The 23,510-nt window shown below is 37.0% G+C and overlaps 1 protein-coding gene and 1 long non-coding RNA gene across 4 annotated transcripts in view; both read left to right on the top strand.

Annotated features, from left to right (window-relative positions):
• Positions 1-23,510, top strand: part of LOC124881486 (potassium channel subfamily K member 2-like) — a 63,788-nt gene that overhangs the window by 19,387 nt on the left and 20,891 nt on the right. For both annotated transcript variants that reach the window (XM_047387061.1, XM_047387060.1), the window contains exons 4-5: positions 14,983-15,143; positions 17,845-18,055. In XM_047387061.1, coding sequence (XP_047243017.1) covers positions 14,983-15,143; positions 17,845-18,055 — 372 coding nt within the window. The remainder of the gene's footprint in view (positions 1-14,982; positions 15,144-17,844; positions 18,056-23,510) is intronic.
• On the top strand, positions 1,302-8,948 carry LOC124881487. 2 transcript variants are annotated; one of them, XR_007041667.1, is made up of 5 exons: positions 1,302-1,527; positions 4,899-4,960; positions 5,072-5,210; positions 7,588-7,689; positions 7,774-8,948. It is a non-coding gene; the product is annotated as an uncharacterized LOC124881487 (long non-coding RNA). The 2 variants fall into 2 exon arrangements; XR_007041668.1 differs by lacking the exon at positions 7,588-7,689.

The following is a 23,510-nucleotide window of genomic DNA, read 5'->3' on the forward strand; positions in this document are numbered from 1 at the left end:
ACTCCCAGCCTGGTTCATCACTCAAAACCCCAATCATGGGTAAGACTGCAGACCTGACTGCTGTCCAGAAGGCCACTATTGACACCCTCAAGCAAGAGGGTAAGACACAGAAAGAAATTTCTGAACGAATAGGCTGTTCCCAGAGTGCTGTATCAAGGCACCTCAGTGGGAAGTCTGTGGGAAAGAAAAAGTGTGGCAGAAAACGCTGCACAACGAGAAGAGGTGACCGGACCCTGAGGAAGATTGTGGAGAAGGGCCGATTCCAGACCTTGGGGGACCTGCGGAAGCAGTGGACTGAGTCTGGAGTAGAAACATCCAGAGCCACCGTGCACAGGCGTGTGCAGGAAATGGGCTACAGGTGCCGCATTCCCCAGGTCAAGCCACTTTTGAACCAGAAACAGCGGCAGAAGCGCCTGACCTGGGCTACAGAGAAGCAGCACTGGACTGTTGCTCAGTGGTCCAAAGTACTTTTTTCGGATGAAAGCAAATTCTGCATGTCCTGCGGAAATCAAGGTGCCAGAGTCTGGAGGAAGACTGGGGAGAAGGAAATGCCAAAATGCCAGAAGTCCAGTGTCAAGTACCCACAGTCGGTGATGGTCTGGGGTGCCGTGTCAGCTGCTGGTGTTGGTCCACTGTGTTTTATCAAGGGCAGGGTCAATGCAGCTAGCTATCAGGAGATTTTGGAGCACTTCATGCTTCCATCTGCTGAAAAGCTTTATGGAGATGAAGATTTCATTTTTCAGCACGACCTGGCACCTGCTCACAGTGCCAAAACCACTGGTAAATGGTTTACTGACCATGGTATCACTGTGCTCAATTGGCCTGCCAACTCTCCTGACCTGAACCCCATAGAGAATCTGTGGGATATTGTGAAGAGAACGTTGAGAGACTCAAGACCCAACACTCTGGATGAGCTAAAGGCCGCTATCGAAGCATCCTGGGCCTCCATAAGAACTCAGCAGTGCCACAGGCTGATTGCCTCCATGCCACGCCGCATTGAAGCAGTCATTTCTGCAAAAGGATTCCCGACCAAGTATTGAGTGCATAACTGTACATGATTATTTGAAGGTTGTCATTTTTTGTATTAAAAACACTTTTCTTTTATTGGTCGGATGAAATATGCTAATTTTGTGAGATAGGAATTTTGGATATGCCAAAATCATCCGTATTAAGACAATAAAAGACTTGAAATATTTCAATTAGTGTGCAATGAATCTAAAATATATGAATGTTAAATTTTCATCATTACATTATGGAAAATAAAGAACTTTATCACAATATGCTAATATTTTGAGAAGGACCTGTAAATAGTATCAGCTGAAATTTACTAAGTAGAATTTAATTATATTTTATGAGTAAGGTCAACAGTATCAACAAAAAAAAAATCTAAAAAGTAAATTCTAACTAATGGGAACTCTTTGGATTTAATCGCTGCGCAATTCCGCCCCAGAAATTGCGCCTCACAAACGTAGAAGTCTGCTACTGCCAGTTGACTGCGAAGCTGAATTTGGCTGCCATTCATTCAAGGTAAGAGGCTTAAATAATAACACTTTATATATCTGTTACTCAGCAGTTGGATATTATTTTGCTTTATCCAGTTTATCAAAATTTAGAGCCTCCACCCCCTCTCCCAATTTAACAAGCTAGCTAACAACTGAGCACAACGGCACAGCAAACACGTTTTCAACCCCCATTTATTGTGTGTTAACGTGTTTTTAGACTTTTGCTTGTAAGTCGTGGTGACAGAATATTACACTGACGCCATTAATGTGAGATGAGGTTAACAGGCATATAAAGGCTTACTGTGCTCAGCGCGGGTGAGATATCCTTGTTTGGCGTACCAATTTCCTACATTTCCCACACTTTCTGCCAGTGGGGGGAAGAAGGGGAATAGATGGTTGCAAGTTTAATGAGCGTCTTGTGCCATTTTTACTCCATATGACACCCCTCCGCACACCTACCCGGTGCATCGTCAGCAGGGCGCAGATAGTGGGTGACGTTGAACGTTTTTGCGGCTGCCTGCTCTGAGCACCTCGGTATAGGCGCTGCATATAAAACCCCGTCGAGCAGTATATTGTGACACCATGTACGTGGTCGTAAAATTGACTGTGTCCAAATGTTATGGCTGCACCCTTCGAAAATAAGAAGACCAGAAAAGAATGGGCTGTGAATTTGGACGGTTTAGCCTTCCCGCCCTTTGCCTCAGAATAACTTCTGTCACCTAGCAACCAGTGAAGTACAGGGCTGTGAACTGGAACAAATGTATGGAGGACCGATCCTGACAAAATTAAAAATAAAAGCAGAAATATATATATATTGTTTTTCCTTTTCCTTACACATGCGTTTTCATCAAGAAATGTAAATGTTTTGTTTTTCCTTTTCCTTACACATGTGTTTTCATCAAGAAATGTAAATGTTTTGTTTTTCCTTTTCCTTACACATGCGTTTTCATCAAGAAATGTAAATGTTTTGTTTTTCCTTTTCCTTACACATGTGTTTTCATCAAGAAATGTAAATGTTTTCTTTTTCCTTTTCCTTACACATGCGTTTTCATCAAGAAATGTAAATGTTTTGTTTTTCCTTTTCCTTACACATGCGTTTTCATCAAGAAATGTAAATGTTTTCTTTTTCCTTTTCCTTACACGTGTTTTCATCAAGAAATGTAAATGTTTTGTTTTTCCTTTTCCTTACACATGTGTTTTCATCAAGAAATGTAAATGTTTTCTTTTTCCTTTTCCTTACACATGTGTTTTCATCAAGAAATGTAAATGTTTTGTTTTTCCTTTTCCTTACACATGCGTTTTCATCAAGAAATGTAAATGTTTTCTTTTTCCTTTTCCTTACACATGCGTTTTCATCAAGAAATGTAAATGTTTTCTTTTTCCTTTTCCTTACACATGCATTTTTTCTTTTGACATTTCCTCGTCTCTCTTTTTCCAAGAATGTTGTTATTGTACCTCCAAGCCACTGTGGCTGAGTTTTTAGCTCCAGTAAAAAGGTGGTCATTCTCACCCCTGAGCTTAATAAACTGACCCGTCTGCTCCTTTGTACCTAAACAAAAACAACAACAAAAAACCCATCTTGCTTAATATCAGTGTAAAACAAGTCTTTTTTATTTTATTTTACATTTGTCTTAATTTGCAGGACATATTAAAATATTTCTATGCAAATGCCTAAAACAAGCTCTTTCAAACTTTTCACTTCTTTACTGAGATTTGCTTGCATTTGAAAGTGTATTTCTCTTCAGCTGTACCTGGAATCACGAATTATAATGCTAGCTGAGTTATAAATATACTTTTAAAAGCATATATAGCATATTTCTTCATCAAAAATGAATATTTAAAAGCTTATTTATTCTCAATCACACTCTTCAGTGATACGGTAGGATTACATAAAATTGTCCATTTATTCAGGTTAACTTTAATATCACCTGTAATGTCAAATCGACTTCCATGAACAAATGACACAATACATTAAAATAATACTAACATAAACTGTTAGAAATCACTTGTGTTTAACGTTGTGTTCACTGTGATGACTGGCAGCAGGAGCTCAGTGCCGATAGTCCGGCCAGATCTCTACCGGGCTAGCTTGCCTCACCGCCGGTAGGGCTGGCGAAGCAAACCGGGAGTTACTACGGTGGGAGCGGAAAACTCCGAAAACGTCGGAGCACGTTTGAAATTAAGCGATGTCTTGATAAATCAAGCAGATTTTTCACGTCTACACAATTATATTCCCGCACTAAAAACATTGTAAAAGTTAATTTGTGTCACAGAAAGTGTAATTTTTCACAGTTTACTCACAGCTTTTGCCAGTGTGGTCCACCATGGCTGCCCCTGTTTGACCAAACCGCTTCAACCCGCAATGAATCATGGGAAAAGATGGCCCGCGAAGGATACTCACAAGTCATCCTTCAAATCGGGCAAAAGATGGACACATTTGTCGGCAGATTCTGACAGACCTTACGCGCCGCGCTGTGACGTAATCAGCCTAAAAGTACGCACTTGGAAGGATCCAGCCCCTGAATTGGGACACACCCTCGGCCTGCACATGGATCCTCCTCTTTCCTGTATATTGACCAATAGGAGAGGAGCTGGAGAGAAGAAGGCAGCCCTCCTCATTTGCATAATGAAGCAGAAATGCATACGGTAAAGGAAAAAGAGACGAGGAAATGTCAAAGAAAAAAGGCATGTGTAAGGAAAAGGAAAAACAAAACATTTACATTTCTTGATGAAAACGCATGTGTAAGGAAAAGGAAAAACAAAACATTTGCATTTCTTGATGAAAACGCATGTGTAAGGAAAAGGAAAAACAAAATATAAATATTTCTGCTTTTATTTTTAATTTTGTCAGTATCGGTCCTCCATACAATGGAGCAGGATGGTTAATTCTGCTGTCTCCACCGTGAATAACGTTTATTTTCTCCTTTACATATTCCTGATGGCTTATGATCTTGTTTTGTTTAAAATGTTTATTATCTTTGTATTCTCATTAAATAATCGGCTATTTAAAAACATCAAAATACAATAACTTTCTGGTCAAGTTACTTTCACAGAAAGTGTAATATATCCAATTTTATTTATTTATTTGTATGGTCTATGCATATTTTAGTAAGGATTCATTTAGCAAAGAAAATTCTGTTTACAATCAGTAAATAATGAATAATGTGTAAAGTAAGTTACAGATGAAAGGAAGGGGGTAGGGTCAAATATGTTTTTACCTCTGCCTACCTCCTTTTAAAACATGGTTATGTAAATGTGTATCATGGTGTATGAATGTGAATATGTTTGAAATAAACAAAATACAATTTTATATACATAAGAGTACAGATAGGTGATGGCTGTGGGACAGTTTATCACACCTGACATAAGTAAAAAGACATTTGAATCTCTTTACAGATCTTGAGGAACAAAAGACAAATGTTATTCAAATAGTTCAGGACCTCACTGTATGTACAAAAGTAAGTGTACACTTTTATTTCTTGTTCAGTTGATATTCAATTTTCCTCTTTGCTGGGTTTGTATTTGAATATTATATATAATAGTTTACAAGTTCATAATCTGTCTTTTAGATCAAGGGTGAGTTTCACAGAATCACAATGGTGCACCTGGAATCAAAGTTCATGTCCAATCTGGACGAATACTCCCCTAGGCTTCTGAACCTTTTCCACGGGTGCCATGGGATTAAGGTTGCAGATTGTCCTACTGAAGGTATCCCAAATTTGGCCATATTATGTTTTTTATTTATATTTGCATTAGATCTGCAAGAGGAAATATTAGCCTGTAACTAATGATAAAATTTGCTAAATAAGTGCATATCTTTTTAATTACAGTAGTTTGTATTCAGTTACATTCAAAATTACTTTATTTAATTCAAAGGGGAATTAAATGTTATTGTTACTCATATTATAGTGATTTCTTCAGTGAGTTGTTGTAGATGCTGATGGCTATAGACAGGAAGGTGTCAAGATGTGGTTTTGGATCAGACCAAAGTGCAGACAAGAGCTCGGCAGGATCATCTTTGTAATTCAAAGATTTATTTTACAAGGTCAAAAACGTAGCAAAATCACTGCAGGTTTCCCAAGGCAAGACGTGGCAAAAAACAAAGCATAATCATGGACGAGAACGAGGTGTGACAAACACAAGGAACCAGCAACAAACAATGACACAAAACCAACTAATATACTGAGGGATAACAAAGGGCAGGTAATCAGAGAAAACAAGGAACAGGTGTGACAAGGAGGCAGGGAAGCAGAAGGAACAGGTGAAACAAATACAAAGGCTGAGGATGGCCAAAGTAACTAATAAACAATAAACAGAAACACAGACCAGGCAAACCTATAGACAAAGATAAATAATTAAATGGGGAATAAGAAAACTAGAATAATCATGACTAAAGTAAACAGAAACTAGAGGGAACATAGGAACAACAATAACAACATGAGAACAAACAAAGAACCCATAAAAAAAACCTGAATACAAAAGATAAACAAACCTAACCACACTGACTGAACTAACTGGAAAGGAAACAGAAAATAAACTAGTAACCAAGAAGAGTGCAAAGGAACAAATAATAAAACACAATTAACCACAAAGATACTAAAGAGAAATAAAACTAGAGAATCCAGGGAAGACCAAGAACAATAATAATTGCAATAATAATAAAAATAATAAACCATACCAAGTAATAAAACAACCATAAAATAACTTAATGAGGGAGGAGAACAACAAAACACCAGGAGGCAGTAGAGGGAGCAAAACAAACTAATAAACTTAATAGAAACATCTAGACAAAATAAACCATCACAAGAAACCATAAAAAGTCCAAAATGTCATTCTGTGACAGAATGATGTCCTGCAGTGACTGTCTCACAGCTGATCTGGAGAACCCTCTGATTGAAGACACTGTCGTTGTACAACAACAGTTATTTGCCGCTTTTATGTAAATCTGTCCAATTTGTAGGGTTAGAAAGACCAGCACAGAGCTGCAGGAGTCGGGAAGATGATCCCGCAGCAATGTTTCAGTGAAACACATAATGCATTCACAATATTTTGGCTTCATTCTTGCTACGGCATGGAATTTTTCCAACTTGTTTTCCAAAAATTACCCATTGCCCATGATTGATGGAAGAGGTGGCTTTTGAATTTCATCCTTTTCTTGTTTCTCCTTGCTCTTGGTCTGCATCCCCAGCACTTTCTTTTTCACTTATCTGGAATTGGGGGATGTAGTTGAAATTTTATGTTAGCTATTGAGGTGTTAATCTTTAGCTCCTGGTTGCAAAAACCAACAGGTTGCTATGGTTATGCATCATAACAAATGTCCCAAAATAAAGACATCAACAAAAATCTTCCAGCTGCACAGCATCCAACACCAGAGGAGAAAAACATTTAAAAAAAAATACTGATCCACAATAAGAGAAATTTTATTTCTGTTAGAAGATATCAGAATATAAGTAACAGAGCTAATCCCAACATGCAGCCAGCTTTTGCAGCACAATTCTAGAATCAGTATATACCTAATGGTCACCAGATTAGATGTTGTTCATCATACATTATCAAAAAAATCTGATGTAATTAGCTCATGCTTTGGCAATATAATGTACATTTTACATTACTCTTCTCTTAGCAGTTTAATTTCTGTATAAATGTAAGCATCTGACACTTCTAATATGTTAGCCTTCATTTGAAGCCTCCGTATTTAGAAAAAGTTAAACATACTGTTTTTTCACTGAAATATCACTGAAACTTTAAAGGTACAATCAATAGCACACCTTATCATAAACATAGAGACAGATAAGCAGCTATTTTGTCCAAAGGTGACAGAACTCACCTACAAGCCAATCCTATGTTCAGTGATAAACATAACATTTAAAATGTTTTGGTTTTATGGAAGTTTTCTTTTTTTTTTTTTTTTCCAGGACCAGTCACTGTTTTTGGAGTAATTGTTGGTCCTCTGAAACCTCAGTTAAGAGAGGAAGTGTTTCATAAGACACTAAGGCACCACATCATTGACAGTGGTTTCCTCAAATCTAAGTCTCTTGTTAAAAAGTGCATCATGACCATTGGAAATATTCATTTGTTATTTTAGGCTCCTAGCAATGCTTCCATTGACTTAACCAGAGAAACTGTCATCAGGTGTCTGATGTTGTATCTTGGCGAATCTGCCGATCAGCTCTTTAGAGAGTATGATGTAAGTTAAAATTCATATCTCGTAATTTTTCTGGATCATCTCCTTTAGCTGTACAGTCTAAAATACATAATGTTCTTTTTTTAGGATGAAGATGAAGACAGTGTGGCACAGGACCTTGCTCTACAAGTGATGAAGGTCTACAGCAGTATATCCGTATTGTGATAGATGGAACAAAGGTCCTGACTGATCTGGGCTGGTTTCCAAGGGCTTGTGCCATGCTCGTGGGTTTGACTTATGCATTGAATTTTGCATACCCCAAAGAGCTCAGGTACACTTTTGAGGCCTTTCAGAAACTTTTCCTCGAGCTAAACTGGTCAAAGCTTTCCCCAAAAGTGAACAGCCTCAAGAGCAAGCTACTGGCTAAAGAAAAGGACCCCTAAATACACTGGAGGCCCTCCATATATTGTGCTGCAACTAAGCCTTCAAGTCTTGCTCAGAAATTTTTTTATCCACACTGATTTGAAATGATGTGATGTTATACATTGGACAGTGAGAGTTGTGTTTTGAAAACACAGAGGTTCTTCAGGATTAGACTATTAGCACTTTCCTGGTTAGGATATATGGATACTAGTGACACAACAAAGTCCACTTTCACAGAGGCCAAACCAGACACTCCTCTTGTTTTTTGTGATTCTTCTGGTTGTTTTTCATCAACTTGCATTTCTAATATAAGATGGACAATATTTTTGCTGAATTTTCATTTCTGTTTTGTGCAGCTGGTGGTTGTGAGCGCTGGTCTAATTCAATCTATGCAATTTGCCTGCCTCAAATAGTAAGAACCTTCATTTGCCTCTAGACGTATTTTAGTACTCTGTTTGCAGGCTTCAAAGTACCTGCCGTTATGTAAAGACAATTTTAAAATATACTTCGGTTTTATCTGATGAACTATTTTGATGTTTCATAGATTGTAGGTGTTTAATCTCAAATGTCTGTGACATGAGTTTCACTGCTGCAGTTAATGTTCAGGTGTGTTCAGAAAAACCCAAATTTTTTGTACTTATTTAGGGGCTTGCTGTTGTGATTCTGTTGTGTACAGCAGGAATATATGTTGCATGTTTTAATAGATTAATCTTAAATTTGCACTAATGATTTATTTGAGCACCACTTTGGTTGGTGAACAACCAAACCAAATGAAATTCTTTTCTTACAGGATTCCTCGTTAGTTCTTTGAATTTTTGGCATTTACACAAAAATGTTTTTGAAAAAGGAAAGCGTGTATGTAAACAATGTTGTACAAATAAATGCTTGTCGTTTTTCTACATTTGTTAACTGACCTTTAATTCAAGCAAACAATTATATTATTGGATTCAACATAGAGAAATTATTGCAACAAAGTGACAATAACATATATTTTAAGCCATGTGGTACCAGTTGAAAGCTGTTTTGAACAATTTACTTATGTAAAAATAACAACTGCAGTTAAAATGTGTTGAATTGACATTGTTCAAAGTTATGAGTTGATGTAACTTATTTGATTTATTGAATCCAAATCATTCTTACCCAGATATTGGAAAAAATAGCATCAATTTCACTCACAAAATTAGTCAGTATAATTCAGATAATTGGTAAAGAAAAATCTATTTCATCCATATAATCAGTTAATCTAAATTAATTTTATCTAAAAAAAAAAAAAAAAGTATCAATTACTTTTTTGCACTTATTTGGTATATCTGAATTATTTTTTTTTCAAATGCATAATAAATATGAATCAGTTTTCAAAAAAACATTATTTGGATTTACTCAACATTTATAACATTATTAGTAAATCCAAAGTATTTTAATCAGTGATTTCATTATTTTGTATTTAAGAGTTTTATTTAGATTTACTTAATTAAATCAATTGTTTTACTTAAAGTTGAGGCTCTTCAATCCTACTTGATTATATTATTTGTTACTTTGTTGCCACAATTTGTTTGAGTAGACAATGGTCAAACTTTTCTGAGTGTAGACTCCGTCAGAGATCATTACGAAGTTGCACATTTTCACATAAAAATTGCATTGCAATAAACAGTCTCTGTGCTCTTTACAAAGGCCACAGTGCCTTGCAAAGTATCCATGCCCCTTTTTCATATTGTCACATTAGTAGCACATATCTAGATGTATTTTATTTGGATTGCATGTGATAGTTCAATACAAAGTACTATATAACAGTCAAGTCAAAGTAAAGTAGTGCATGTTTTTCAACATCCATCCATCCATGCATTTTCTGTACCCGCATCTTCCGAACAGCGGTCTAAGTGAAATAGGCAGGGTACACCCTAGACAGGTCACCAGTCCATCGCAGGGCAACACAGAAACACACAGGACAAAACAACCACACACATTCATTCATATCTAAGGACAATTTAAAGAGACAATTTAACCTAACAGTCATGTTTTTGGACTGTGTTAGGAAGCTGGAGAACCCGGAGATAACCCACGCATGCAAATAAATTACAAATACAAATCTGAAAAGCGTAGCAAGCACATGTATTCAGCCTCCTTTACTCTGACACCCCTAAATAAAGAAGTGTAATGCAGGCTTAGTTAGAAAACAATATCCTAAGCTATGAACATCTAATGAAGAACTATTCAATCCATTATCTAGAAATGGAAAGAGCATGGTACAACTGCAACGCCACAAAGGCATGGCCATCCACCTAAACTGGCAAGGGGAGCATTAATCAGAGAAGCTGCCTAAACTCTGGAGAAACAATAGGGATCCAGAGCTGCGAGAATCTGTTGACTGAACAACTGTTAGTTGTGCACTTCAGAAATGTGGTTTTTACAGAAGAGTGGTAAGAAGAGAGCCAATAGTAAAAAAAAAAAAAAATCCTGTTTGCAGTTTACCACAAACCATGTAGAAGACATAGCATACATACTGAAGGTGTTCTGATCAATTGAGACCAAAACAGAACTTTGTGGCATACTTGCAGATTGCTATGTGCAGCCCTCAACACACCTCTCCTATGGCGAAACATAGTGGTGGCAGTATCATGCTATGTGGGTGCTTTTATATTAAATTTTATATTTTATATTAAATTTTGTGGTTATAAAGTGACCAAATGTGAAAAATTTCAAGTGGTGTTAATATTTTTGCAAGTCACTTTATAGCCAAAAAGTAATGTCTGCACAGTTGCTTTTCTATCTCTTAACTGCGAAGAACTATGAGTTTCTGTCTGATGGATTAGTCATTTGTGGAAACTGTTTTTTTTTTTAGAAACTGTGGGTACTAAGATTTTATTTAAACATTCTGAGGTGTTTCTAATGCAGTGGAATGGAAATTAAACCGCAGATCCAGAGAACAAAGTTCCTTGGCTTTAACTCAGAGAACATAGATCTGTTTTGTTTGCTATTTTTGGAAACATACACCTAAGGCAAAATTGCAGAAATGAAGTAAGGTCTGGTAGCAGAAAGAAAAAGCTTTGATTTTTCTGCAGAAACCTCATTCCCAGGTGGTGTTATGTGTACTTTATCTTTGCAGCCCGTTAGTTTAAACAGCACATAATTGCTGTGCTGTTTGTGGGTAATCATAATTATTTCTGATTGTTCCGTTGACTTTCATGCTGTTATGTAAATAAATCAGACAGAGGAACTGTCTCTGAAGCCACTGTGTCATTTTATGTCAGTGCCCAGACAGAGGAAGCCAAGACAAGTTATTTTTGTTTTGTTTGTTTTGATCCGCTTGAGATTTTTTAACATTTGTTAAAATCTGGGGATTTATTTGTCTTTGCAGATAATTTCCTTGAATTACCCTAACTATTGACAATTCCCTTTCTCTTCCATCCCTGCTTTAAATCCATACAATGAAATATGAATGAGGCATCAGTTGCTGCTCCTGTGATTATCCTCCTTTCTCCTGGAGCTGAATTGGTGATTGATCTTACTGTGTTGGATCCCCTGGGATCCCATCGTTAGATCTATCCAGCTTACAATCCATTTACTTTCCACTCTTTCTGGATCAATACATACCCTCAAAGGAATCCATTTTTGTCTAATTTGTAGAAAAAGGATCATCAGTTTTTACCCGTTTGTCTCCTTTTGATTGCAAAAACAAACAAACATTTTTTTTTCCGTGGTATCAAGAGATTTTTTTTCTCAAAAAGTCTAATTTAGCTAAAACTCCTGATGTGAAACATTATTTGGTGTCTCATCAGTGAAAACGAGTGGGAAACAAAAAAAACTGCATATTCTTCATTAAGTTATTAAAATATCTCATCAGAGTCAGCATGACAGTTACGTTGCATGTATTTACAATATTTACTAAATATTACTGAAGATATTAGGTTAAATGCTGCCCCATTGTTCCTCCAGTATCTCTTTGTGAGTTTAAACAAAAGCACTGGTCTTATACGTCTACTATTTTTTCTCTAACCAGAAATAGTACAAACTCTGGTTTATACATTACTACATGGTGACATGAATGAACGATGCAAACTGCAGCCTTTTTGCAGAGAAAATCTTATTTATTATTGATGGAGGGCATGTAGTAGGTGTGAAACTCAATGAAGAACTCAGATGGACGCCTTTCCTTTCATAGCAAATGATCAAGGCATAGCAAAGTGACTGAAAAAATCCAAATTTTCAGGCAAACAAAGCACAGTGAAACTGACTGATGAGCAGATTTGACCAATTTTACACATGACTGTCCCTGATCTGTTGACTGGTCAAAAACCAGAAATCCAATGTTTTTTCCTGTCAGTAAACGCACCATGCCGAGGTCACGCTGACAACAACACTGTTCAGTTTGGATGTTATTACTGAATGAAGACATTTAGTGAGCTGTTTTTTAGTATAACTGGGATTTTTAAAATGAATCAGGGGAAGTACCATGTAAAGAAACATTTGTTATTTTCCATGAAGCCATGTCAGTTTATTGAGGCTGCTGCAACAGAGATATAAACAGATGACAGGAAGTAACACGTATCACAGCAAATTTGCTCTGTTTTCTCCTTTTGACAAGTCCCGTTCTATCTCTGATTAAAAAAACTAAATTCTTGTTTAGGAAATGTTAGCTATTTTTGAAATTTTGATTGAAATAAAAAAATATACATGTAGTAATTACCATAAGTCATAACTGTGCTAAACTTAAACAGTTTAAGATTATCTACATTGTTTATTTAATATTAAAATGTTAAAATAATTAATTATGAAACACTTCTTAAGGCTCTATTAGAGTTACTTTAAATGAATGAATTGTACACCTCACAATAGTTGAGATGTTTTTCTCTCTAATTTGAAGTTGACCGCTGTTATTTATTTGAATGGATTTTGTGGGGAAAATAATGCAATATGGTTCATTTCTTAATTTTGAGATGTGTAAAAAAGAGAAAAGAAAGAGCTCACTTGTAAAGGCTGTAATTCTGTCATTCATTGTGGTTGAGTTTTATTTGTGCAGATTCTGCTGTCCAATAAAGTGGAGGATTTGACTATATTTGTAGATTTTTCAGTTACTATGCACATTTTGTACTTGGCATCTCAATTCAGTTTACCAGAAAGTTGGGAACCATTTACTGTTTTTAAAGTTAAATCAGACTTTTACAGTCTTTTCCCAGTTCATGCAATCCAGGCTCCTTTTCTGAACTTGTGTTTAGTTTGATACTAAGATTGGAGAAGATTCAATTATGAATTGATTAGTACAAATTCAGGAAAAAAAATGTAACAACGTTTGGAATTAGATGGTCTCCTGTTTATCATTCTGTCATACCTGCTTGTGTTTTTGTTATATTACCTGGTGTAGTCCTTTGTTCTCTTTATTTTATTTTGCTTTTTTAAATTACCTCTGTTGTTTGATTTTATCATTTGATTTGTTTTTCTGTGTCTGTATCTGTGTTGATTTGCTTTGTGATTGTATTGTAATTGTATGTACAGCGCTTTGAGTGTCTCGTTGCTGAAAAGCGCTATATAAATAAACTTACCTTACGTTTGTTTTCTGTCTCCCTACACCCCAAACCCACACCTGTTCTGTGTTTTCCCCGGATTGTCTGGTCACGTTTGTCATTGGTTCCCCCTGCTGTTCAGTTATGTATTTAAGCCCGTTTGTTTCCGTTGTTCCCCGCTGGTTCCTTATGCCATGTGTATGTGCGATCTCGTGTGTTGGCTACCCTGTCTGTGTCCTGCCATGGATAATAAAGACTCATCTTACCTGAAAACCTCGAGCTTCAGGAGTTCTTCCCTGCATTTTGGTCCATCAAAAACCCACTTTATGACACATTCTCCTACACACCTAAAGGTAATAGAAATTAATGTGGCATCCCCTCTCCCCTGGAATTATTCATAAAATTAGTGAGATGTGATTGACAATTTTTCTCACATTAGGTGTCACTATGGTCCGGTCTAAGACTGGAAAGCCATTACAAGGCTCCCTGCAGCTTACATGCATTAATAAAAGAAAGTATTTAGTTCATTAAGCAGAGACTGAATAATGAAACTGACAGTGCACGCTGTCTGATGTCTGGAGTCACGTTTATCAGAGGAAAATCTCTGAAACTACTTTTTAACACGTAATTGTCAAGCTCTACTTGATAATAGATTTGGAGATGAGAAGCAATGAGCAGATCTGTATTTTTGTCTGATATCAAAGCACCAAAAGTCAGCAGCAAGTTCACTTTCTCCTTTCATATTCCATTCATTTTCTTTCATTTCTGAATAATAAATCAGAGTGAGTCAGAGGCCCTTACATGCCTCCATCTCCCACCACTGGAATTTCATCAAGCTGATTTTTCTGCATCTGTCTGACCTCCTAATGCTCCTCGTTCAGGTTTTATGGATCAGTATTCATGTCTACCAAGTTTAGTTTCATTAAGCAGTAACAGAGCTTTCATAATTATTTGTTTTGCATTACTTTTAGATTCTGTAACTGTCTGATCGAATTGACTTAAAAAATCATACACCACTCATTTAGAATGAGTTCCCTGTGCAAACAACTCATGCATGTACAGCCTTTTGAGCTGCTGCAAAGGGGAAGCAACTAGAGATACATTACATTTCCTTCTGCACATTATTTATCTCATTACAATATAGAAATAAATTTACAAAGTTCTTGAATTTGAGCAAAATAAATTTCTTCTGAAGGAAAAAGAGTCTTGCTGCAAAGATATTAATGGCAGACGAACAAAATTCATGTTCATGAACTCTTGTATAATCTTTGGAGATTTTTAGTGTTGATTTTCCATTCTGAACAGCACATCCTGGCAATAAGAGGTGCACACTGAAAAGGCAGCAATAAACTGTGAAAATATCATGAGGTTTTCTTTTCTGACTGGAATTTAAAATGTTTTCGTTAATTTTCCGCCCGTGTCTCTGTTCCATCAGGATTTGGAAACATCTCTCCCCACACAGAAGGAGGGCGGATCTTCTGCATCCTCTATGCTCTGCTGGGCATTCCCCTGTTTGGATTCCTGTTGGCTGGCGTCGGGGACCAGTTGGGAACTATTTTTGGCAAGGGCATCGCCAAAGTCGAAAAGATGATTGTGGTGAGCAACACTGGGGATGTTTGAGGATGATCAGTATAATAGAAGTAGCGTTTTGAGGACAGCAACAGAATCAAACTAGCTATTGGTTGTCTGAGAGGATAAGAAGAGCAAAGGGTTTGAGATGAAGCTTGATTTATTCAAGTGTATGCTATTCCCTGCTGTCCTCGCCTACTCTTCAACAAAAAAAACTAAACCGGCCATATGAGCAGCAGGTGGAGAGGAAACCACTTCCCGGTGTGAATCTTTTATAACCCTCAGCATGCATTTTACTTAAGCACTGAACTCATCCCTGTAAATTCCTGTGGTTTTACTGTAAATGTGTTTTTATTTAAGAAAATAGGATGCTCCTATATTCAACAAGACCAGACCACCATGAGAGAGGCAACAATGTCTGATAAGAGCAACTCTCTGATTGCAGATATGTCACGACTCTTATCCCTAAACTGGTGCTTACTCTTGCAGTGAAAATCAAAGTTTTCATTTTGGTGTTATCACTAAAAACTGGGCCATGGCCAATTAATCTCAGACACTGCTGCAGAGCCATTTAACCAGAGACTGAAGGCAGACTGTACTCCCTCCAATTAAAGCCTAAGCATTTTACTCAATGTAAGGGGCTTTTTTAATAAGTCAACCTGTAATAAATTTGGTTTTGCTGAATATGAACAGTAGATTTTTTATTTATTTATTTTTTGCACCAATACCCAAAGAGACGATTTAAGCTTTCTGTTTGGGAACCAGTGGCAGTGACAATTTTTTTTTCAACACAAAGATACTCGACAGCAGCAGGTCAATTATGTTACTGATTCATTGCACGCTTTGTCACTCCCTGTGGAGAAGGGAAGGTTGGAGGGTCATTCAGACAATAGAAACAGATGGATTACTGTAGTCACTGCTGTAGGGAGGAATGTTTAACAGCAACTCAGCTTTATCAGTCCCCTTAGGAGAAAGCAATGCTTTGTGTTCAGCTAATTTTGGCATTGCACATCATCTTTAAACTTTACTGCATTCCATATTATTGTACAGTGCACCAAAGAAGCGATCAGAAACTCAGTGATCTGAGGTCTGCCTGCTCTGTATGCTTCCCCTTAGACATACTGTTCTAAGGGCTTACATAATTGAGGAAGAAATGGGCATGAAGCTGTCAGCATGAAACCAGCTGAGAGAAGTCACCTCAAGTGGAAAAGCAGCCCAGACCTCAGTTGCACGCAGAATAATTTTCAAGTCACCGCAGGTTTGACAGTAAAGAGACTCTAGAGTGCACATTAAATTTGAGCTTTGGCCCATCATACTTACTGTTGCAATAATGAATTCATTTAGAAATCTACTACTATGAAGGCACCTGAAAAAAACCAACAAGGACCATTGTTTTTCAGTAGATGACAGGCATGAGGAGTCATGTGGTACCTCATCCTGGTTTGGGTGAGTGCTCTATGTTATCACATGAACTCTGCAGTATGAGATTTATACTGCAGTGAAACATAATCTATAATTCTAGAAAGAGGTAAACTAGGTGACAAAAGTAATAGTGAGGAAAAAACAATGCTATTTGATGATTTTAATAAGAGCAAAATAAAGCACCATTTTGTATTTCCTACTGGAACTGCATGGTGACAGATTATGTGAAAACAAATACAGACACTTCCAACTCTCTTCAGATGTAACTTAATAAACCAAGTAAATGCAGTCAACACGTGACTGAAGTACAAATACAGCTGGATAACACTGTGAATAAATCTAAAGAAGGTATTATAAAACAGCATTTCAAGCTTTGGACATCTTAACAAGCACTGCTTAATATATACTCCAAACAAAGGACAAAATAGAGCATAAATGCAAACCTTCCACCTAAACTGACAGGCCAGGCAAGGAGAGCATTAATCATCAAAGCCACCAAGGGTCCCTGTGGAGGAGCTGCAGATGTCCACCGCTCAGATAGGGAAATATTTTGTCAGGTCAGCTATTACTTGTGCATACATTAGGGCTTTATGGAAAAGTGGCAAGAAGACAAATCATAAGAAGTCTCATTTTTAGTTTGCCACAATCCAAGTGGGGGACACAACAAAGATGTTGAAGAAGGAGGACTGAACAGGAGGAAATAAATTAGTAATTTCTGACCTACATGTAAAACTCAGTGACTGAAAACTAACACCGCACATCATTCTGAACACACCATCCACACGGTGAAACATGGTGGTGGCAGCATTGTCCTTTAGCGATGCTTGTCTTCAGCAGGGTCAGAGAAGCCGGTAAGAGGTGATGAAAAGATGAATGGAGATAAATACAGGGCAGTCCTTGAAGAAAATGTCTTAGAGGCTGCAAATGACTTTAATTAAAAGTTCACCTTCTAGTTATGGCTCAATCAAAGTCTAGACTAAAATCAAATTGGGAACCTTTTTCCGTTTCCAGAGGCTCTCCATCAAGTTCGGTTGTAAGGAAAAATACTAATGCTTGTCACAATTTTCAGATTTATTTTCATAAAACATGCTTTTTATCCCACTTCACAATTTCACACTACTTTGTCTTGGTATTTCACACCCAGTTTCAATTAAATACATCTCACTATGTAGTTGTAACGTGACACAACGTGAAAGGTTTCTGCTCTTGTAAAGTTTCCGAACTATCAGTCACCTTGTTGTTCTCACTGAGTTGTTTGAGTGTGAAACTACAAAATCCTATCCCTTTTCTTATTATTTTTTTTTAGAAGTGGAATGTCAGCCAGACAAAGATCCGTGTCATCTCCACCCTGCTGTTCATCTTGTTTGGGTGCCTAATCTTTGTGGCCCTACCAGCTGTCATATTCAAGCATATCGAAGGCTGGAGCACACTCGAGTCCATCTACTTTGTCGTCATCACCCTCACCACCATTGGCTTCGGAGACTTTGTTGCCGGAGAAAAGGGTCATCTGACAGAGGGTACGTGATATAGTTTAATTTGCAGCATATCTTTAATTTGACTGTCTGACACCCTACATTATTATGAGTGTATTTATAGAAAAGTCAGACAGCTTGACTCAGTAGATGGGTTAAGCAGCAATGAATCTACCACCAGCCAGATTTTGCAAACCTTATTATACTTCATCACTAACAGGTTTTCCTAACAAATCTTTGCTATGTTTTCAGCACCCCCATATGTAAAATAAACTCCTTGTGAACATGGTACTCAGTTTATAATAGCACTAAAATTGGTTTTCAGAATTCAATGGAGTGAATATGAACTTGTTAGCATTCAGAAAGCAGAGCCTTCAGATCTTTCTGAAAATTTTATTTTGGTACATTGAGAACCAGCAGCTTTTCTTTTTTCCATTTACACCACCAAAAGGAAGGGGAAGGTGCTGGAACACCTGGTGGATCATGTGAAATCATATGTCCTGTGTCACATATTGGCTCAAAAAGGTTTGGGCTTTGCTGGCAGCCTGCTCAGTGTTCTTTATTGACAGTACTGCCAACCTAAAATACTAAAATTAGCTTTTCTAATTTTATTTTAAAGGTATTGATATTGCCCTCATTATAAAAATGATGTATTAATTGTGTACAAGTATACAGTACACGGGGTTCAGTAAGAAACACTGGCATCACTGTTCTAAAAGAGATGTACTGAGAAAACGTCTGGTGACCATAATCGTCCACTGTTTAGCCTAGGCGTTCCTGATCAGTGACCAGCTGGTTGGTGACTTAACAAGACCATATTTTTAAGTGTAGTGAAAGTGTCATACTAAGTGCTAACAGGTTGCAACAGGACTCTTCAGTGGAGAGAGGCTCAAAGTTAGCGTTCATAAAATGCCGGAGGCCTGACATTACCTCTGCTCATAATATAAATAATTCATGGGTGATTATTGTAGAAAGACCAGAAATAACATGTTCAATACTGTTTATATAACTTTCAATTGCTCTTAAAGAGGAATCTGCTTCAGCTAAAAATGGTATTGGCAGATAAAGATGTTTTTTTTAAAACTGTGAGCGTAAATCTATGGGGGTAAGAACGCTGTCAAAAACATTGTGTATGTAAAGATGGAAACATGTGCATATTAGTCAATAGTTGTGCATAGGTAAAACCCAAAAGAGGTATTGTATATTTTCTCTATAAGAATATAAAATAAAATGTTACAGCTTCAAGAAATTACAAAGGCAAAGTTCAAGTTTACAGTTGTGGTTTATTCTTTATGAATACAATATGCTATAACAGTTTGTGAATACGATTTCTTGTCTATGAAAATACGAATTTACATCAGTGACTTGGCGTCACGTGATCTCAGGCGGTTTAGTGGAGCACAGAGTTAGTCACACTCCTCACCGCCAGTAAACGTAGTGCCGGGATTGGATGACGGAAAAAGGTAATGGGAGATAATTCAGTTTAAAAAGATTATTAGGAACAGAGGGGAGATATGGGGGAAATCAAGAGCATTATAAATAAAGCATTGTTCTTATTTTTATGAAATACAAAACTAAAACATAGAGTATAGTGGGTGGAGTTATACAATAATGTACAGTAGGTGGCGGTATGCACCTCTGAATTTGTTGCGTACCACCAGCAGAAAAGAAGAAGAAGAAGCAGCACTAGCGCCAAGATGACGGAGTTCATGTGATAACATAGACCACTCACCCAGAGTAGTTAGGGTAAAAGTGTTATTCTCTTTTAAAGATTGGATTTCTTCATCCATGGCTTTAATCCATTGCTTTAAGTTAACTGATTCCGCAGCTTCTTTAAATGTGTGTGGAACAACACATTCAGCTCTGTAACAGTAATCTATGGTAGTGTATATCTCATCACTCACTGTTACATGTTACAAAGTCTTTTAGATGACTAGGTTTTCTTCTCTCCCTGGTATGATACCTTCCGCTGTCAGATTCATCACTGGTTACACTTGATTCTTTGTGATTGGGCCCATCAGATGTGGCACTCTGAGTTTTTGTCCTTCACTACTGGCTCTTGAACCTCTTCATTTTTCATGGCTATTTCCTTTGTGGCTCTGTCAGCCATATGTTGTCTTACTCTGTCATAATAATTATTTGGTTCTACCTCATCGGTTTGTGTTTGCCTTTCCATATTTGTTTTGCTCACAAATTTAGCAAGTCTGTGCTTCTGAACCTTATCAGTGTCGGGATGATAGACCAAGTAGGCAGGCCTGTTCTTATCATAGCCCACAAAAAGTCATTGATCACATTTTGAATCAAACTTTCCCTTATTCTGTTTGTATGTGTAACATACAGATCCAAATTTCTGCATTTCTGATAAATCTGGCATTTTATCTGTTAGCATTTGGTAAGGTGTCTTCCCTGTTCTTTTACTGAAGCATCGGTTTCGTACTATGGCTGCCGTTTGAACAGTGTAGTTTAGGTAGCTGACTTTCAATCAGCATGCATCTACCCATCTCAAAGAGAGTACGCCAGCCCCTTTCAGCAGTGCCATTTTGGTGAGGCGAGTAATGGTGCTGACGTTTCATGCTTGATACCCTTTTCTCTTAACATGGTTTGAAAATTTCTACATGTAAACTCTGTGCCATTGTCTGACCGGATACACTTTACCTCCCCATAAGGGGCAACATCAGCAAGAAATTTTTCTGTTGCCCGCAATGTATCATTTTGTGTCTTTAGAAAATACACAAATACTCCATTTGAATAATCATCAGTGAATGACTGCACATATTTGTTCCAATCAATAGACTCTGTAGCTATTGGACCTGCTAAGTCTGTGTGCACCATCTGCAAGGGAGCCTTCGCTCTTGTATCAGGGTTTCTATTTCGGGTTTGTGTAAACGTTCCCTGAATACAACACCTCGCACTTTTGCTCTGGTGTATCTGTTTTACCTTTAATCTGCATACCATTAACCACACTCTGCAAACTTAGAACATCTTCTCTCTTGAATAAAATCTCAACAGAAAAAAAAAAAAACAAATGTGACGACACAACATGTGTCCCTGACCTTTTTAACTTACGCCACACAGCGGTGAAAATTAGGTACTACTCCTCACTTGGTAATAATACACTTCATACACCTTAGCATTAACATGAGTACACGAACTGAAACTCCTAACACGCCCACTTGTACTCAGGTTGCACAAATTTGAACAGAGGTTACACTATAAACCACAATACAGAAGTGGAACTCTTTAACTCCTTTTAAACACCAAACAAAACGTCTGCAAACTTTCTCAGTTTTAGCTTAGAAGCAGGTTTGGTCATGATATCAGCAACCATTTCATCAGTAGTGCAATACAGCAGACAGACTTTCCCTTCATTTACAATAGACCTTACAAAATGATATTTTATATCCACGTGTTTGCACCTCTGTCTGCTCAAAGGGTTTTTGGCCAAAGCGATTGTTCCCTGGTTATCTTCATACACTACCGTCTATGTGTATTTGTCAACATCAATTCCTTCCAATAACTGTTTTAAATATATGCATTCTTGCATTGTAGAGGCTAGAGCCATTGAATCTCCTAACAGTTCCTAATATTCCTTTTAGACTGAATTATCTCCCATTGCCTTTTTCTGTCATCCAATCCCGGCACTACGTTTACTGGCCGTGAGGAGTGTGACAGCGCATGCGCAACACGAATCGACTAACTCTGTGCTCCACTAACCTGCCTGAGATCATGTGACGTCAAGTCGCTGATGTAAATTCGTATTCTCATAGAAAAGAAATTGTATTCACAAACTATTATAGCATATTGTATTTATAAAGAATAAACCACAACTGTAAACATGAACTTTGTGTTTGTAATTTCTTGAACCTGTAACATTTAATTTTGTATTCTTACAGAGAAAATATACAATACCTCTTTTGAATTTTACTTATGCACAACTATTGACTAATATGCACACATTTCCGCCTTTACATACACATTGTTTTTGACAGCGTTCTTACCCCATATAAATCTATCAAAAAGTATTTTCTGGCACATCTCTTCTTTCTTCACTTCTTATACTATATGATTTCATCTCTAGCTATACCATCTGCAACATATTTTTTGGGGCACATCAAAAAAGTGTGTGGCATAAGCTTTACCACTAAGCACAAATTCCATAGATAGGAACTACTGTGACAGAATCTTTACAAATGCAATGCAAATGTCACAGCAATGATCCTATAATAACATTACTTAATCTCCTGCTACTCTATGCAGACACTGTCTGCCCTAATAAAGATTGACTCACCTCAGCATGCCAAATGCTTGAAGTGGCTGAAAGGGCAGCAGAACTAGCCCAAGATGGTTGGGCAAACATTTGGGGGAAGAAAACAAGACATTGACATCACTGCGAAAAAAGGACTTACTCTGTTCATTGTGCTACAACTGTGTTGTAACACAATGTAAACTTTACACCCCTCATCACAGTATACATATAGGAAACACATCACAAATTACTTACACCGTATTTTCAAATATTCTGTGTTTAATATTTTTAAAAGAGGCTTCTATATATTAAGATAGAAAAAAGTGGGATTTTGACACCTTCAAAGGCATTCTCACTTTAAACATTTAGTCTTGCTGTGCAAGTCATTCATCTGACAGGTTGAAGGTTTTGATGACATTTTGAGAATAAATTTGAATATTAATTTCTAGCTGCAAGATCCTATTTATATATTCAATCAGATAAAAACCTTACAACAACTTGATCTGAGGCAATGATTGGTGGATGAAAACATGAATTAATTCAACTGTACCACACATGTATGTGGTCTCCTAATATTAAACCTAAAGATGGTGACGTTCATATTTTAATGAGTTTTTAGAAATCAGAGCTTAAAACTTTTTTAAAAGATCTGAATGAACTGATTCAGCTCATTCTGAATTGCAGTCTAAGTCAGCCTTTTGTACGTCATGAGCCCTATAATTAAACGTCTCCAGCAGTTTATGTCTATTAAATTGAGCTTTTATTTTTAAATATATATGACTTAGACATGTTCACAAATGTATTTATGACCTTATGCTTTTTCATTTTAGCATAGTAAGACAGCTATGGAAAAATCAGACATCTTTTCTGGTAATCAAACATATGTTCCGTCTCTTTTCTTCCTTTTTTCTGTTAAGTTTAAGCTTTTGATTGCTTTCAGCACCAAAGCCCCAAGTAAAACAGTTTTTTAAAATCTTCAGATGAACCAATGCAGATTGTGTGCCTCATTTGATTAGTTTGTTCCCTAGCGCAGTTTGTTTCTTGGGAGATCAACACATCAAGTAAAGGTTCTCAGTCATTGTCATAAATTTGAGGTTGTAACATTTAGATGCAATGCCATGGATAAAACATGTACCCCCTTACTGATGCTGTCTGTTTTTGCTTGGTGGTCACACTAAAATGTTTCAGATCATCAAACAAATTTGAAAATCAAACAAAGATAACCTGAGTAAACAAAAGTTCTCTGAAAAACTG

Source organism: Girardinichthys multiradiatus, chromosome 15 (genome assembly GCF_021462225.1).
Source record: "Girardinichthys multiradiatus isolate DD_20200921_A chromosome 15, DD_fGirMul_XY1, whole genome shotgun sequence".
Taxonomy (NCBI): Eukaryota; Metazoa; Chordata; class Actinopteri; order Cyprinodontiformes; family Goodeidae; genus Girardinichthys; species Girardinichthys multiradiatus.